The sequence below is a fragment of the Grus americana genome, chromosome 7, assembly GCF_028858705.1.
Source record: "Grus americana isolate bGruAme1 chromosome 7, bGruAme1.mat, whole genome shotgun sequence".
NCBI lineage: Eukaryota > Metazoa > Chordata > Aves > Gruiformes > Gruidae > Grus > Grus americana.
Window position 1 is genome coordinate 41,570,104 of NC_072858.1, and position 15,537 is coordinate 41,585,640.

The following is a 15,537-nucleotide window of genomic DNA, read 5'->3' on the forward strand; positions in this document are numbered from 1 at the left end:
GGCAAATCTACTTTCGCATTACATGAGAAGCAGCGCTTTCAGTTCCCAGCCGTCCTCCAGCATACTTACCAATGTAATTTACACAGTCAGACAGACTCCGAGAAGCAAAGGGTCCATCATAGACAGTTTTGCTTTTATCAAACAGATAGACCATGTAGCTATCCCAGCCTCTCTGGTGAGAAAAGAGAACATAAGCAAGAGAAATCCCAAACATAGCTCCTACTAACCCAGAGAGTCCTGGTTACATCATAAAGGAAATAATGCTTAGACCTTACCAGTTGCTACACTTACAAAGCAAACTGTCTCCAGTGGGAAAAGATTAAGACAATTTAGCTTCCCTAAGATTTTAAATTCCCTGAGAATGTGAAAGGCATTAAACAAACAAAATTGTTCTTACTACGCCATCAATAACACACTGGGAAGCGGGTTTCCGAGGGTCCAGACAAATCCCTGTCTCCAACAGCAGTTCCTGATTTCCAGTACTTATTCCAGTTTCAAACTCAATGCGATTCTGAAGGGAATGAAGGCTTTCCTCAGGATGCAAAAGAAATGAAACAATCTTGGCAGAGGTCATATTTAGGATGTGTACTATCTGTAAAAAGAGTGCAAGTTGATTACAAGTCACTGGCTATCAAAGACAAAGGGCACCAAAGCCTGGGAGGAAGTATGTAGCAATTAACATGTTAGACTGAGAGTGTACTTTGAGTTTTAATGACTACAATAATCCAGTTGAGCAGCAAAGCCCCACATAATAAAACTCAAAGCCTGGGCCTGTAACTTTCAACTTAATGCCAGAGAAAATGACAATCAAACAAAAAATGCCTGCACAAACCATGCTGCAGTTTAATTACTTCAAAAGAATGGTGACAGGCCAGCGTGAAGGCCATCTCGAGCCTTGTCTCTGATGCCGGCCAGTACTGCTCCCGAGAAAGGGAGTCCCAGCTCCTTTAATCCCTCCATACAAAAAAAGCTGTGACTTGCCAGTGCTTGTCTTCTCACCGCTCTCACGGCCCTCTCTATAGTTTTACTATATCCAGGCAGAGACTGTAGGACCCAAACCATACCACGATATACAGATTTTGACAAGTCCCAATTATGGGCACAATATTTTGTGTTTCAGGCTTTAATTCCTTTGGAATACTTCCAGATCAGACAAAATTATCCTCTGGCTTCTACACATGCTTGCCTCAGCTAGTCTTACTCCACCAATGCTCCAACAATTACTTGAAGGAGAAGAGTCAGGTGAATGTAATCTCTGTTCTACTACAGGCACTAGTATAGTACATGGACCTGGAGCTCACGGCATCAGTAGTGGAGCTCAGGAAAACCGTTACTAGCAAATATTAAACTGTTATTTGATCTTGGCAAGTCCTTTCTGAGATGACAGACAGTAATATAGGTTCATTCTTCTACTCCAAGTTTAAAGCTAGAGATTAATATTGCTGGTGATATTTTGCCTTCAGATATGTCCTGGACGGGCTGTATATCCACTTCCTGATACCACCAAAAACATTCCTCAGGATCCTGCACAGCTGGACAACGCCAGGATTATAGCTTTGCTCCACTGAACACACTTTCTGCCCTCTGAGGTGCTTTCAGTAGGCCTTCAAAACCAGTAGCAACCCTCACTCACCTTCAAATTCAGTATGTGATCCATTATTAGGAAGCACTTTGGACAACTGGTCTCAGGATCTAACCCTCCACCTCTCTGTTGTGGATCCCAGTTCAGCATCAGTTGCAACCAATTTTCCATTGGTTCTACAATTAAACTAAAACAGAAGAAGGGCTGTAAGAAAGAGAAGGCGGATACTCTACAACACTCAGTGCGCTTAGGAAGCTAGGGTCTCACAACAGCAATAAAGTGACAACTCTTTGGTTAGAGACCATATGCGTGCAACACCCACTAAATTTTGCTGCAGTCGCTCATCCCAACAGCAGGGAAAGCCTGCAAGGGGAGAAAAGCACACACAGTGAGAATTCCCACTGTAACCGTCTTCACTGACCTCAGCAGAAGCACTCGCCCATCCAAGGTACCTCGCATTACGCTGCTTCTGACTCCTATTCATTGAGTCAAAAGTATCTTGACACATCAGTGAGGTGTCAAAATGGATAAGGGTGAGAATTGGGTTTTTTAGGGTTTTTTCTGCCAAAACCCATCTGTGATGCACATAAAATCATATAGTTTCCAAAGCCACGTCTGCAGAATAATCATCCCTGTGCTGCAGAGCTGCCTGGAAGGTTCTCCTCCATGTTTATCCACATAAGAAGCACATAAGTTTATTGTTAAAGAAAATCTTTTCAGACAGTACACACTGCAAAAAGCCCAAAGCACTGGCACAAAGCCATTTTATTTCATTCTCAACTCAGTACTTTTCCTAGAAATCTGCCAGTGCCAATGAGTTGCGCTGCAGTGCTGGGCACATCTAAAGACACGAGTGCTAAGTGCCAAATGATCAGAGTCTGACTCCTGGCTTGGTACAGACCGATTCATTCAGGTTGAAGGCCCTCCTGGAGGTCTTCGGTCTGAGCCCTAGCCCGGAGCAGGGCCAGCGTCACAGCTACAGCAGGCTGCTCAGGACTGTGCCCAAACAAATCTGGGGAGTCCCCACAGATGGAGATCCCCCACTGCTTGGGGCCCTGTCCCAGGGACATGTCACTAGCATGGGGAAACCTTTTTCCTGCGCCCAAATTTCATTTGCCTTGTTGTAACTTGTGCTGTTGCCTTTTGTCCTTTCGCTTTGCCCCTCTGAGAAGGGCCTAGATCCATTGTCTCTGTAACGTCCTAAAAGATAGCAGACGAGAAAACTAGATCTCCCTTTACCTTCTCTTCGCCAGACTGAAGAAGCCCTGCTTCATGGGCCTCTCCTTGTATGCTCTGTTCAGCAGGCTCTGATCATCTTTGTGGCGTCTGCTGGACTTGCTGCAATTTTCCCAACACAAGTACTAGAAGCTTCTGCTTTTGTGGAGCGGCTAACCCAAGTAACACGGTTTATGAGATTCAATACCATCAAGTTATCGGGTAGATGTTACTCAGTGGCTCTGTGATAATGGGTGGAAAGCAGTCACAAGAGTTCACACTGCAAGGTGAGCTGCCATCATCCCACAAACTTCAGGGTGAACTCCCACTGGAGAGCCCAAAGCATCAAAAAAGAGTCATGTGGTTACAGGCTATTCTTTAACAGCAAATGGTAGCTTGCCAGGAGCTCGAAACATTCCTTAGCAGAAAGAAGGAGGACCTCTCAGTGCATGGAATAAAGGAGGAGGAGCCCTCAGTTTAAAAGACAAGCCAAAAATTATCACATGTAGCCACAAGGACACACTTACCCACAGAGGCTGTGAGGCTGCGGCAAATGGGTACTAAAGCGAACCTCTCCATTCATCTCTTCAGAAGCAAAGATGTGCTTTGGATCCTTCTTCTTGATTTTTTCATGCCTAGAAAATAAAATCCTTTGTGGATGTACTGACGGCGTTACTTTTGTAAAGGGTCAACTGACTACGGCAGCAGCAAAAAGCACCACAGTCTGGTGGCTTTAGAAAACAAACTCTTCTTTCAGGACAAAGACGACATTTCCAAACAATCCACCCATAACATCTCCAAGTGGAATAAGGGAGTCCTTGCAATTATCTCTGGAAACATTTTTGTGCCAGCTTGCAAGGAGGTCTGGACAGCATCAAACGAGGATCAACAGGTAACAATTCATTGACCGCAGAGCAAGCCTGCGCAACAAAATCAGCTTCCACACATTAACCAGACAAATAAGATTTGCAAGAGTCATCTGGCAAAACCACTGCCCTTACCTTGGTCCAAGCGAAGCATCCAGTAAGTGTTAGAAACACAGCATGCTACTGGATCTGGTGCCAGGGAAAAGCATCGCCAGCAACTCTGCCTCAGTTTCCCCACCTTGGCTCACTTCAGCGCTGGTGCGAACCTCGCCTAGAGCTCAGCTGCTCCGGGAGCAGCAGGATTTCCCAGGGCAAGTCGACAGCCAGCTGGGAGGCAGCTGAACGCTTCTTGCTCCTGGAGGCTGCCAGCCTGCTCTTTCCCAGCCAGGCCCAACTGGAATGAAGCTACATGTCTGTGGCCTGCGCTGTTCTCTTCCCTCTTTTATGGATAGGGAAGAGTTCTTTCTCATCCCACTCGTTCATTAGTTTTCTACTACTTACATTAGGAAATCAAGTGTTCCACGTTGGAAAAAAAATGCAACAAATATTGAACTATTAAAATAATAAAATTCCAAGAATTAGCAGTTAAAAGGGAAACTATTGCAGCATATTGGTTAAAATTATTTTTTGTTAACACATAATTTTTTAAGGTAACATTTGCATAACTCAAATTTACCTTTTCTCCTATTATTTCAAAGCTAACAGAAAAGTAAGTTTTGTATTTTTTCTGTTGCAGAACCACCCCTTTAAAAACCAAGCTTATATACACTCCTGGTATTGCAAGGTAAGAAGTGGAAATACAAGAATACATATTTCTGCCCCTTCCTCTAGCCCTCAAAGAGCAAGCAGATACCTCCATATCCAGGTTAAAATCTTTCAGTGACCACTTCTGTAAAGTTACTTACAAACGCGTAACCGCGTTTACTACACAAAACATGCTCTGACTTGCTGTGTGTTATTTATTGCTAGAAATAAGCAACCTCACAGCCTAGGTGAACAAAAGATTGTATCACTCCTTCCCATTCCATTTTTCTGACACTGATACCCAGACTGGTTTATAATTACATTTTTTGATTCAAATTTCACCCGTGAAGGAATTATGGTGACCAGAGGCTACCACACGAAGCACGTACTATAATATGTATAAATAGCCAATCAAACTGTCATCAAATTATCAATGGCTCCTGCACAGCTTAGCAGACCACCAGCCTCAGCACCTAACTAACAATAAATTTATCATTCTGGTTCACACTGTCACCTCACCACACACAACGGCTGTCGTTCCCACTGCCCGGCATCACCCCTTGCAGAATAAATGTCTTACCAGGTAAACGGCTGTAGGTTATGTAAGAAAGGTCTAAATCCTGCAATGCATTCAAACACCATCGTTCCAAAGCTCCAGTAATCAACAGTAACTGAGTAGGATTTATTCTCAAAGAGTTCTGGAGCCTAAAAAGGATCATAAAAATACACTTTGAAAGTGGTATTTCAGGTCATTTATTTTCTCTACATTTCTACAGAGACAAAGCTGCATCTAGCCGTGGCCCCCAGTTGCAGAGTGACACAGGAACCCTGACGCGGCTTTGCTTAGGCTGTCCGGTGGGTCAGGGCCTGAAGGAGATGGGAGGGAGCTGGGCTTGTTGGGTCTGGCCATGGGGAGACTGGAGGGGGGGTAGGCTGAGAGCAGCCCCTGACTGTGGCACAGGAAGGAATGGACGGGGCCAAATGCATCTTGGAAGGTGACACGATGAGGGGCAACGGCCCCCAGTCGCCATCTGGGAGGTTCAGGTTGGACATGAGGAAACACTTCTTCCCTGGAGAGGGAACACCCTTGGGACAGGTCCCCAGGAAGGTGCAGAACCTCCATTTTTGGAGGTTTCACGGCTTGGCTGGGCCAAACCACGGCTGCCCTGACCTAGTGCTGGGGACAGTCCTGCTGCAAGCAGGAGGTTGGACAAGGGACCTCTGTAGGTTCCTTCTGACACACACTTCTGTCATTCTGTAAAATGTGGCAAAACCACATCACTCATATACATGAAAAAAAAAAAAAAGTCTTACCAAATATTGTAAAGTTCCAACAAACGAAGTACATAAACTTCCTTGATCCAGATCCTTTGCATATCCCAAGTCTATTATTTTGTGAACAATCTGTAGACAGTTTAAATAGTTCATCAGAAGAGCAAATTCAGGGGAAGAAAAACCACCAAGCAACCCAAAACCTGTGCACTGACATCCACAGCATACGCTAAAGAAGAGGAAAGTCAGAATGGAAATTCTGGAGAAAGTCCATGGCAAAGCTTCAACATGTGTTCGACAGGGTTAAGGCTTGCTGTTTCACCACATAAGCTGGTGCTGTCCACCTATCTCAACTTAGACTCGACTTTATTTAAAGCAGCTTGGTCGAACAGAGTATCTAGCTTTTTATCTGGGAACTGAAAGTTTTTTGTTTAAACAGTAACAACAGAAAAAAGAATTTTCACTATGAAATCGATTAGGCTGACTCTCTGAACCAGCTTGATATTACACACAGTCCTCAAAGCCCCAAACACAGGGATCTGCAACCATCTGGTACCATTGATAATCTGTTGCAGAATTCTTGGCAGGGTTCTTGAATGGAAGCAGAAGTTGTTTGTTTTCAATGACAAGGATTTAAGGACAAGCAAAATAGGATTTGTGGCTTCAAGAAGATGTAAACGCTTAGTAAATTCACGGTGCACGTTTCAGCCCAGTTCAATGCCACAAAACTACCTGGTGTCTTTTATTTCTCTCAGGAAAGACAAAGGTGCTGACAACTTCCAGAAATGACAGTGGGAACACCGCTGACAGAGGCCACCTGACTTACCTTCCCACCTTCATCCTGAAGAACAATATTTTCAGGCTTTAAATCTCTGTGTATAATTCTGTTTTCGTGCAAATACTGGATACCAGACCCTGAAAGGCACGCATTTGATTTAATAGAAAATAAACTCGCAGTGATTAAAGATACATCTGATAAAAATCTAATATCCCTGACTTTGGGGTCAGCATCAATAAATTTCCATTTTAAAGTACCGTTAAGAACTACTGACTTAAAAGATTCATCAGATTTACGCTAGGACTGAACTAGCTCTGTTCCTCTGCAGAAACGGAGGTTGCTACAGAGTTCAGACCTCGTGGCATAACCACAGGTCACATCTCCTGCCTGTAAGGCAAGAGAGAAGGCAGTTGAATTCTTCTCAAACTATAGAGTTACAAAATGAACCACAACACACAGACAAGCAAAACACGTCTCCAAAATGCGCAGGCAGCTTGAAACAGCTCTGCACGTCCTCTAGCCTAAGATCTTGGTAAATTAACACAAGACAACAAAAAGACCTATTTATATATGAGCACGTTATGCAAGATGCTGATGAAAGAAAGCACCAAAATGAATTAAGCAAATGAAACAAGTCGAGTTTCCCTTCGACTTAAAACGACTGCCAAATAGTGGCTTATCAAGCTTCTAGTGAACTGCCACCAGTGCCAAAGCACCACAACACAAACCACGCCACCAGGAAAGGGACCATCCAGCTGCAACTGAAGCAGAAGCATGGCTGGAGCCAAAAACTGATTCCCGGGCAGCCTCTGGTTAACGCTGCATGGAACAGCTAACCAAGGTGCCGCCAGCAATGCCCCGGTCAGCATTAGCAACACTGAACTTAGGGGCTCAAGGCTTCCCCTCCGCTGGTGGCGGACTGCTGTGCTCAAAGTAGCACCACTTCTGTCACTCCCACCGCTAAAAATGAAATTCCATGATTGCTTTAAGCTAATCTACATGGGGACTGTCCCCAGAAGGAAAACAGGCTCCTGAACTCTACTTTCCCAGATGCAATTTCCATAGTGTCACAACTATTTGTGGCATGATGTGATCAGCTTGACCCTGGGACGGATCCAGTTGGAAACTACTAAGAAAAAAAATAATCAGGTTTTAGCCAGACTGGTTTCCAGAACCTGCTCCTCACCTGGGTACAGGAGTGGCTGCAACAGGGGAGGGAATGGGAGCACGCGCCTACAAAAATCATAGAATCACAGGCTGGTTTGGGTGGAAAGGGACCTCACAGCCCATCCAGTTCCACCCCCTGCCATGGGCAGGGACACCCTCCACTAGCCCAGGTTGCCCAAAGCCCCATCCAACCTGGCCTTGAACTCTGCCAGGGAGCCAGGGGCAGCCACAGCTTCTCTGGGCAACCTGTGCCAGGGCCTCAGCACCCTCACAGGGAAGAATTTCTGCCTCACATCTCATCTCCATCTCCCCTCCTGCAGCTTCAGGCCATTCCCCTTGGCCTGTCACTCCCTGCCCTTGTCACCAGCCCCTCTCCAGCTTTCCTGGAGCCCCTGTAGGGACTGGAAGGGGCTCTAAGGTCTCCCCAGAGCCTTCTCTTCTCCAGGCTGAACCACCCCAACTCTCTCAGCCTGTCTCCATAGCAGAGGTGCTCCAGCCCTCGCATCATCTCCGTGGCCTCCTCTGGACTCTCTCCAACAGCTCCATGTCCTTCTTGTCCTGGGGACCCCCGAGCTGGACGCAGTACTGCAGGGGGGTCTCACCAGAGCGGAGCAGAGGGGCAGAATCCCCTCCCTTGACCACGCTGCTGGGGATGCAGCCCAGGACACGGCTGGCTTTCTGGGCTGCAAGCGCACATTGCTGGGTTGTGTTGAGCTTCTCGTCCCCCAACACCCCCCATTATCCAAATTTCAGCACAAAAGGCAAAGAAGAGGGCTTTGCCTTGTGGCAACAGTCCACACTTGAACTGCCTTGAGAGGACTGTGGAGCCACTAACAAAAAAGAAACAAAAGAAATCCTGCCTGCAGGAAGTGGAAATTTCACTACTGGTCCACCCAAATAACAACACTACTGCTAAGTAAAAGATAATCAAGCAAGCGTTTGCCACAGGACACAGCCACAGACAAAACAGCAAAAGACAATTTTCAAAATTTGAGGGTTTTTGGTTTTGTTTTTTTTTAAGTCATGATTTTTAAATCTTGGAGATGTGCAAGTGGAAATAAAAGGTCCCATGAAAAGCTCAAGGCAGGTATTATATTTTCTCATCTCCATCATGTAGTATTTTAAATTTTCCTATGCAAATGATATTCTGACTGTACATTGTGTAAAGCCTACTTCTAACCAGCTGTGACTGTAAATTCTTTACAGGATTATTTTAAGAGAAACACTCAACCAACACGCCTTGCCCACAGTTCAAACACTTGCTCCCATCAGGGAGAAAAGTCCCCAACCTTCACTGATTTACCAATCATTTATACATTTGACAGCTTCTCACTTGCATTTCTTCTCCACTGCATTTTCTAATCTTTGCCAAAGACATTCAACTTATTATGAAAACAGACTCCATTCTGCAGGTGGATGGGGAACAAGGATGAAGGAACACTGAGTTGTGCTTGATTTCAGGACCTCAGCTGCAAGCTGTTTGAACACTGAAAGGACAGAAGCCCAGGCCACTACATCCAAAATGCTTTCTCATGCCAAAACCAGCTCCATTCCTACAGAGACGGGTTATCTGCAAGAAAACTAAAAAGCCAGGGAGCTCTACTGAGGAGCTCTCCTGGAAAGCCCACTTGCTAGAGAAACATTCTGTAGGCATCACCCTCAGTCAGATGACTTGTACTCCCCAAGTCTCACATCTTCTATTTTCTTAAAGTATTCTCAGTGGTCAAGAATTTGGCATCAAGCAAGCTAAAGCTCAACAGTTTTAAAAATGACTATTTGATGGAACACTTCTGGAGATTATCAAGTTTGTGTCACAGAATGATTTCCAGGAATTACTACAGCCTGGGAAATGGCTTTACAGCAGGCACCCAAAGGTAACAAATTAAATTGTTCCCTATGAGCAGTGCTGTCACCTTGGGCTACTCCCATCCTGTATGGATTTGCTGCCTGCTCCCTTTCCAAACTGCATAGTCTGAAATCCACATGATACCAGACACCTCCTGTAATACAGATCAAGTTGATGTCTGGCTAATTCTCATTTTGTCATCACCCTGCCTCCCTGTAGGCTGCCCTGGGACCCTCTCTAGGGCTGTCCACAGCACAGCAGCAGTGTTGGTGGGAAAGGTTTCTTCTCCAACCTCACACTTCAACCTCCTGTGGCGCAACACAGGGCTGGTGCCCCTCGTTACGCTGCTCACCAAATACAGTTTGGTCCTATCCATCACCTTTGCAAACGCCCTTTCTGTAGCCACAGGCTGCTCTCAGACCCTCCTCAGCCTTCCTGTGGCCAGACCCAACAAGCCCACCTCCTGCTGGGTCAGATGCTACAGGCCCTGGGTAGCCTTTGCAGGGCTTTGCCAAATGTGTACAACTTGGGGCCAGATGTAGCCTCCCCAGTGCTGAGTAAAGGAGACAAAGATCTCCATCACTGTGCTAGCCACAACTCTAATGCAGACCAGCAGAACTGCTCTTCCAAAATGAGAAGCTTCTCAACATTTAAGTGCACTTATTTTGGGATCACCTACCTAATTAACCCTCAGTTGAGAGCATCAGACAGAAGACTGTTGGACTAGCCATGGCATGGTTGGCTTCCTCTTCTGCTATGCTCTTACCTACCTTGCTCTAAAGCTCCACTCCAGTTTATCGTCTCCTCTGTACTGTCACCCTGAACAAACAAAATTTCCCTCCTACTAAGCAAAACCTACACAGAGAAGCCACAGGGCAACTACGGCACTTCTCACGTTGGTTCTTGCTTTTTGGCTTGTAAAAGTTACATTCCTTCAAGTGACATGCAGTTTGGCCTCTCCAGAGCCATGAACAGAAATGGAATTTGAACAGAAAACCATGACCTTAAGAAAGCAAAACATTAAGATCATAGTTACCTACAACTGACCACTACACAGCTTTTCCAATCTCATTCTAAAGACACATCATTAGCGTGAGCTTCTTGTCTCTGTGATCAACAGGGATACCGAGGCCTTCCTCTGAAATAGACATCTGAGTTGTTTTAACACCCTGTTCTCGTTAGTCCCCTTTTCAGGGTCAGCTGAAAAAGCAAAATGCCCTTACACCTAATAAAAAACCCCGCAAAAAACACAAAAAAGGCATTAGACTACGTACCAATGTCGCTAAGCAGAGAAAGTATTTGACTTTCCTTAAGTCCGCAGCAGTTTTCTGGTTTGTTTAGCAACTACAGTAAAGAAAAAGATGTTTAGACCCACAGTGCAACAGTTAACAGTCCAGAACAACATTCTCCATCCCCTGCTGACATGACACAGAAAACAGCGCAGCTCAAGTATAACTCTAGTTGAATGAGGCAGTTGGCTTTGTGATATAAAAGCATGGGGAAAAAGAAAACAACTCAGACAAAATGAAAAATCATTGCACAGAGATGGGGTTGAAAAGAAGATTTGGACTGACAGAATAATACCACAAAAGCATGAAAGCCGTCAGAAAGCAAACAGGCAAGAGATGCAGGCAGGGCCATACAGCTGCAGGCAACGGGGATCCTGAGGCTCCTGGAATCTGCTGAAGTTCGGCTTGATGGAATTTGAGAACACCCCAAATACCTGAAGCAGAACTGCTGCTTGGAAGAACAACTCTCCAGTAAGGAAAACAAAGTGACAAAAAGCAAAAGAAACGGATAGACATCTAAGCCCTTGGCATTCAAACACGGGTCACTGATAAACGGATGAGAAGGGAAACCAACAGGTTAACTCCTAACTTCAGTGTAGGCCACAGAAGAGAAGATCACAGCATTTACAGCTCCCCAATAGCCCAGCTCGCTCAAAGCAACTGCTTCTTTAATCTGCACAAGCTGGCCATGGACTCTACAGAGCCTGTTTTTCTCCGTGAGCTGTACCCAAGTGATACCCTGTGCTATGGAAAAGCCACCCAGGTATCAGCCCCCACTGCAAGAGGCTGCCAAACACTGTGCGGCCACCTCTGCAGTCAGTCCCCACTCCCGTGACGCTGCCTGCACCCTGCAGGGTCCGAGGCACAGTACCAGCCACCCACCTCGCGGTCAGGAACGTTAAAACCAACAAAGGGCACGTTGTCCGGTAACGGTGCTATTGCTGCAGGCTGCCCCACTCCGCACAAGTCACCTTCCTCAGCTCGGAGTGCTCGATTGCTGGCTAGCTCTGCCTTGGGACACAGTCTTCTTCCTGACTGCCCTCCCACAACCAGAAGCAGCTGCTCAACACTTCAGCACGCTGGCTCCTAGGTCACCCACCTAGTTAATCCTGAGCTAAAAAGCACATCATTGGCCTGTGGATCACTGGAGCATTCATAGCATGGACCATGACCTGAACTCTCAACCCTGCCTCCACTCAAAAGCGCTTCTTTGTCTCTCCTCTCCCTTGCCCTGAATTTTTCTCCTCTAGCAAAAGGTATGGTAGAAGCACCATAGGAAACCCCCTCCTAATCACTGTCTTTGTGATCCGTCAGCAAGTAATTTCAGCAGTTTCCTGCATATGTCCCAAGTCAATCCGCATGTGATCTGACTTTTTAATCACTACACTGAAGGCTTTTATAGATGACTGAGGTACACCTCTGCACCGCAACCACCCTTCTCACGATGTAACCTCATGTTTTTGCCTGCCTCCTGTGCTTCAGGCACAACCAGTAGCCAAATCTCTATGGGAGAGAAACCAAACTTCAACATTGCTCTCCTTAAGTTCTGTGTAGATATGCTGAAGAAAGGAGGAGGGGGGCAAAGTCAGAAATCAAGCTCAGAGCCCAGAATGCCACCCTGAAAAAGCACAAGCGTAAAAATGTGCATGGCCCATAGACAGAAGCAGATGGTTTTTCAGGCTTTATGGAAGATTGCAGACATGCAATGAGAAATTAATAGCAGTGCAAAACTCAAATGATGCCAAGCGAATTTAAGAAAATGATTTAAAGATCAGAATCAGAAATTAAAAAAAAACCATGCTTTTTTTTTTCCTTTAAGCAACAAAGCATTACATGCAATCAAATTAAATGAAGCATGTTACTTCCTAAATTGTCCCAGCACCTATGCAACATCTAAGGATTCATTAGAAATTAAATGATTAAATACTGCATTGCAAGTGGAGCTAACGTAGTCCCAAATTTCTTGGCCAGGGACTCAAATTTACCTTTAAGTAGTCTCAAAACTTTTACTGCAAAAATACAACACCCAAACATGGCTGAGAACACGGTCAGCTACACGTGTTTGCAACATCCAAATGCTATTTTCATATTTTTATATATTTTCATATATACCCACTGCCTTTCATTGCCAACCTTAAAATTGTCCCTCCTGTTTTAAACAGCTCAAAAACATAACATGAGGCTCAGGACATTACCGACACACTAGCTGCTATCACTGATAGGCAGCTATTGCATTCAACATCCGCTTGTGTTCCTCCAATGCTATTTAACACCAGTAACAAAAACAACAGAAAAACGAGCTTTCCGATCACTTAGATGAGGCAATTTCAAGGCAAACCTTAATCAACAGGGATTTGCTTCTTCACCTCTACACAAAAAGCTGCTTCCAGCTGCAGTGGAAAGGGAGCATAAACTCTATCAGGTCATGCAGCCACTGCCTGGGGAACTACTGAAAGGTTCCTTTACTCTCAGGTGTTGCTACTTTACAGAAGGCCAGTTCCCCGTTCAGCAGGAAACAGGAAAGTCTCTGAAGCCCTGGAGGCCCCAATCCAGTAGGAAAAGGATCCTTCCCCATGCTGAGAGCAACCCAACACCAGCTACATGTGAATCAAAACCAGGTCAGGCTCCAAACAGAGAGAGACACCCAGCAGCAAAGCCAAACGCGCTGGGCACGAGTAGGCTTGGGAAGTTGTATTAACACTAAAGCAGTTCCATGAAAGGACACATTGCTTCAGGAGAAAAGAGTATCTGCCCTTGGATTGCTCTCTGTCCTCTGGTTTCAGAAACACAAGCCTCATTTCCCGTGCGTATTTTTTTTTTTCACTTTACATTTATTTCCCCACACCTGTACCTAAAAAGAAGAGTGCCATAAAACATACATGGTTTCACAGACAACCACAGTTACAGAAACAGCATTAACTCCACTTATTTTGCTACGTATTGCAAAGCAAAGCAGACATTACCTTCCGGAGGTCACCCCCTGAACAATATTCCATAGCCAGAAGAGGAACGTCGTTAACCAGAAAGTTCATCTCCTCGGGAACTTCACAGGCTCTTACTACGTTGGGATGGTTCAACCTAAGCACGTGGAAAGCTGGATGAAAACTGTGACTCTTCTTTTGGAAGAACAAGATGACAGACTGTCAACCAACCATGTTTTCATGTTTTATGTTTTGGGTACAATTTGTGTTCCCCAAACGGAACTCTTCAGCTGGTACCTACCAATATCCAAATGCGTAAAATCCAGACCTTGGGAATACACAAACCAAGGATGAGCAGAACCAACGGCTCTAAGTCAAAGTACAGGACTTTGTTGATTGGGATCCAGGCTCACATTCTGGATTCCTGCACGTTCCTGGCAAAGTCATTACATACGTGCCTCTGTTTCTGCATGTGGGGATAGTCTCCCCCTGGCCCAACGGTCTCACAGGAATCTGTTAACACATGTGACTGTACCAGGGAGGTAGAACCAGGCAGGTGTAAATCTACGTACATGGGGAAGGATTCACTTCTGCAACTCAATTCAAACAGCTGCTTCTCGACTGCCTCCAATATACATTACTCTTGGGAATAAAAGACACATCCAAAAGGAAGTGAATACAAATTACTTTTGTGTACACCTTCCAAAGCCCCTGGAAGCCACCACAAGAGCAGCTGTAGCTGTGTGGCTCAGTACTTGTACTCAGGAAACAAATATAGCGAAAACACTAAAGAGTGATGATCAAGCCCTGACTTACAAACTCATGCTGCCTGCAAGTGGTTTCCTCCACTGTCAGCGTGCACAGTGAGCAGGCGAGGGTTACAAGGTGGCAATTAGGAGCTCAGTAAAGCTCCACGTAGCAGGGCCACTGCAGGCCTTGGTGAGGACAACTCAGCACAAAACTGAGCAGCGTCCCTGCTCCCACCAGTGGGACAAAGCATTTCATGCTCTGGGTTGTCTCTCAAAAGGGAAGACAAATTCTCAGGATGAGGGAACAACTGTATGAGACGCTGGCACCCAGAGCTACTGCTCACACATCCAGGAGGACAAACCTGGCCAGCTCTGGTTCACAGGTACATCAGAGTGACATGCTGGAGAGAGAGATGGTGGGCAGCAGAGTACACAGTTTCTCATGAAAAAGCATTAGGAGATGTTACTCTGTACGCGTAGGAGCGTAACAGAAAAAAAAGCAATTCCTAGCTTCCCGGTTGCTAAATCAAAGATGAACACACTGCACGGTATGGGAACATGCAGGTGTTCTCATGTCACCACATTAAAACTCAACACACCGCATGGTACGAGTTTGGAGGAACTTAGGTATCGCCAGGGAACGGACAAATAGCCCAAGCAGCACGGGAGTGCAGAGTTTGGATGTCGCTAGGTCCCAAGCTGAGGCATCTAGTTACACCAGAGCAGAAGCGCCTGGACGTCCTGGGATGACAGATAAACCGACCCAGAGACACTAGGCGACAGGCAGACCCTCGCCCGGTCGGTTCGGGGCCTGGGGGCTGGCTGTGCCCTCACCCCGGCTGGCTCAGGGGCTGGCTGTGCCCACAGCCCGGTCCCTCACCCCGGCTGGCTCGGGCCCGCCGGGCCCCGTCCGTGCCGCGGCTCCCCGTCCGCACTCACTTCTTCATGATGTCGATCTCGTGGCACCAGCGGTCCTTATTCTTGACGCTGAGCTCCAGCCGACAGGACTTGATGGCCACCCGGGCGCCCGAGTCCTGCGGGACACAGCGCCGTCAGCCGCCCCGGCCCTGCCCTGCCCGCCGCCCTGCCCGGCCCGGCCCGGCCCCGC

General features: G+C 46.3%; 1 protein-coding gene across 4 annotated transcripts in view; it reads right to left on the bottom strand.

The window, feature by feature from the left end:
• CHUK (component of inhibitor of nuclear factor kappa B kinase complex) overlaps positions 1 to 15,537 on the bottom strand; it is a 32,149-nt gene that overhangs the window by 16,371 nt on the left and 241 nt on the right. For 2 of the 4 annotated variants that reach the window (XM_054832190.1, XM_054832191.1), the window contains exons 2-11: positions 15,369 to 15,463; positions 13,723 to 13,837; positions 10,745 to 10,814; positions 6,506 to 6,594; positions 5,722 to 5,811; positions 4,988 to 5,112; positions 3,325 to 3,432; positions 1,634 to 1,769; positions 398 to 592; positions 70 to 172 (exon numbers count right to left, since the gene is read on the bottom strand). In XM_054832190.1, the coding sequence (XP_054688165.1) occupies positions 70 to 172; positions 398 to 592; positions 1,634 to 1,769; positions 3,325 to 3,432; positions 4,988 to 5,112; positions 5,722 to 5,811; positions 6,506 to 6,594; positions 10,745 to 10,814; positions 13,723 to 13,837; positions 15,369 to 15,463 (1,126 nt within the window). Of the gene's footprint in view, positions 1 to 69; positions 173 to 397; positions 593 to 1,633; positions 1,770 to 3,324; positions 3,433 to 4,987; positions 5,113 to 5,721; positions 5,812 to 6,505; positions 6,595 to 10,744; positions 10,815 to 13,722; positions 13,876 to 13,981; positions 15,262 to 15,309; positions 15,329 to 15,368; positions 15,464 to 15,537 lie in introns of those variants that run through there. The other 2 variants (XM_054832193.1, XM_054832192.1) reach the window with 2 other exon arrangements.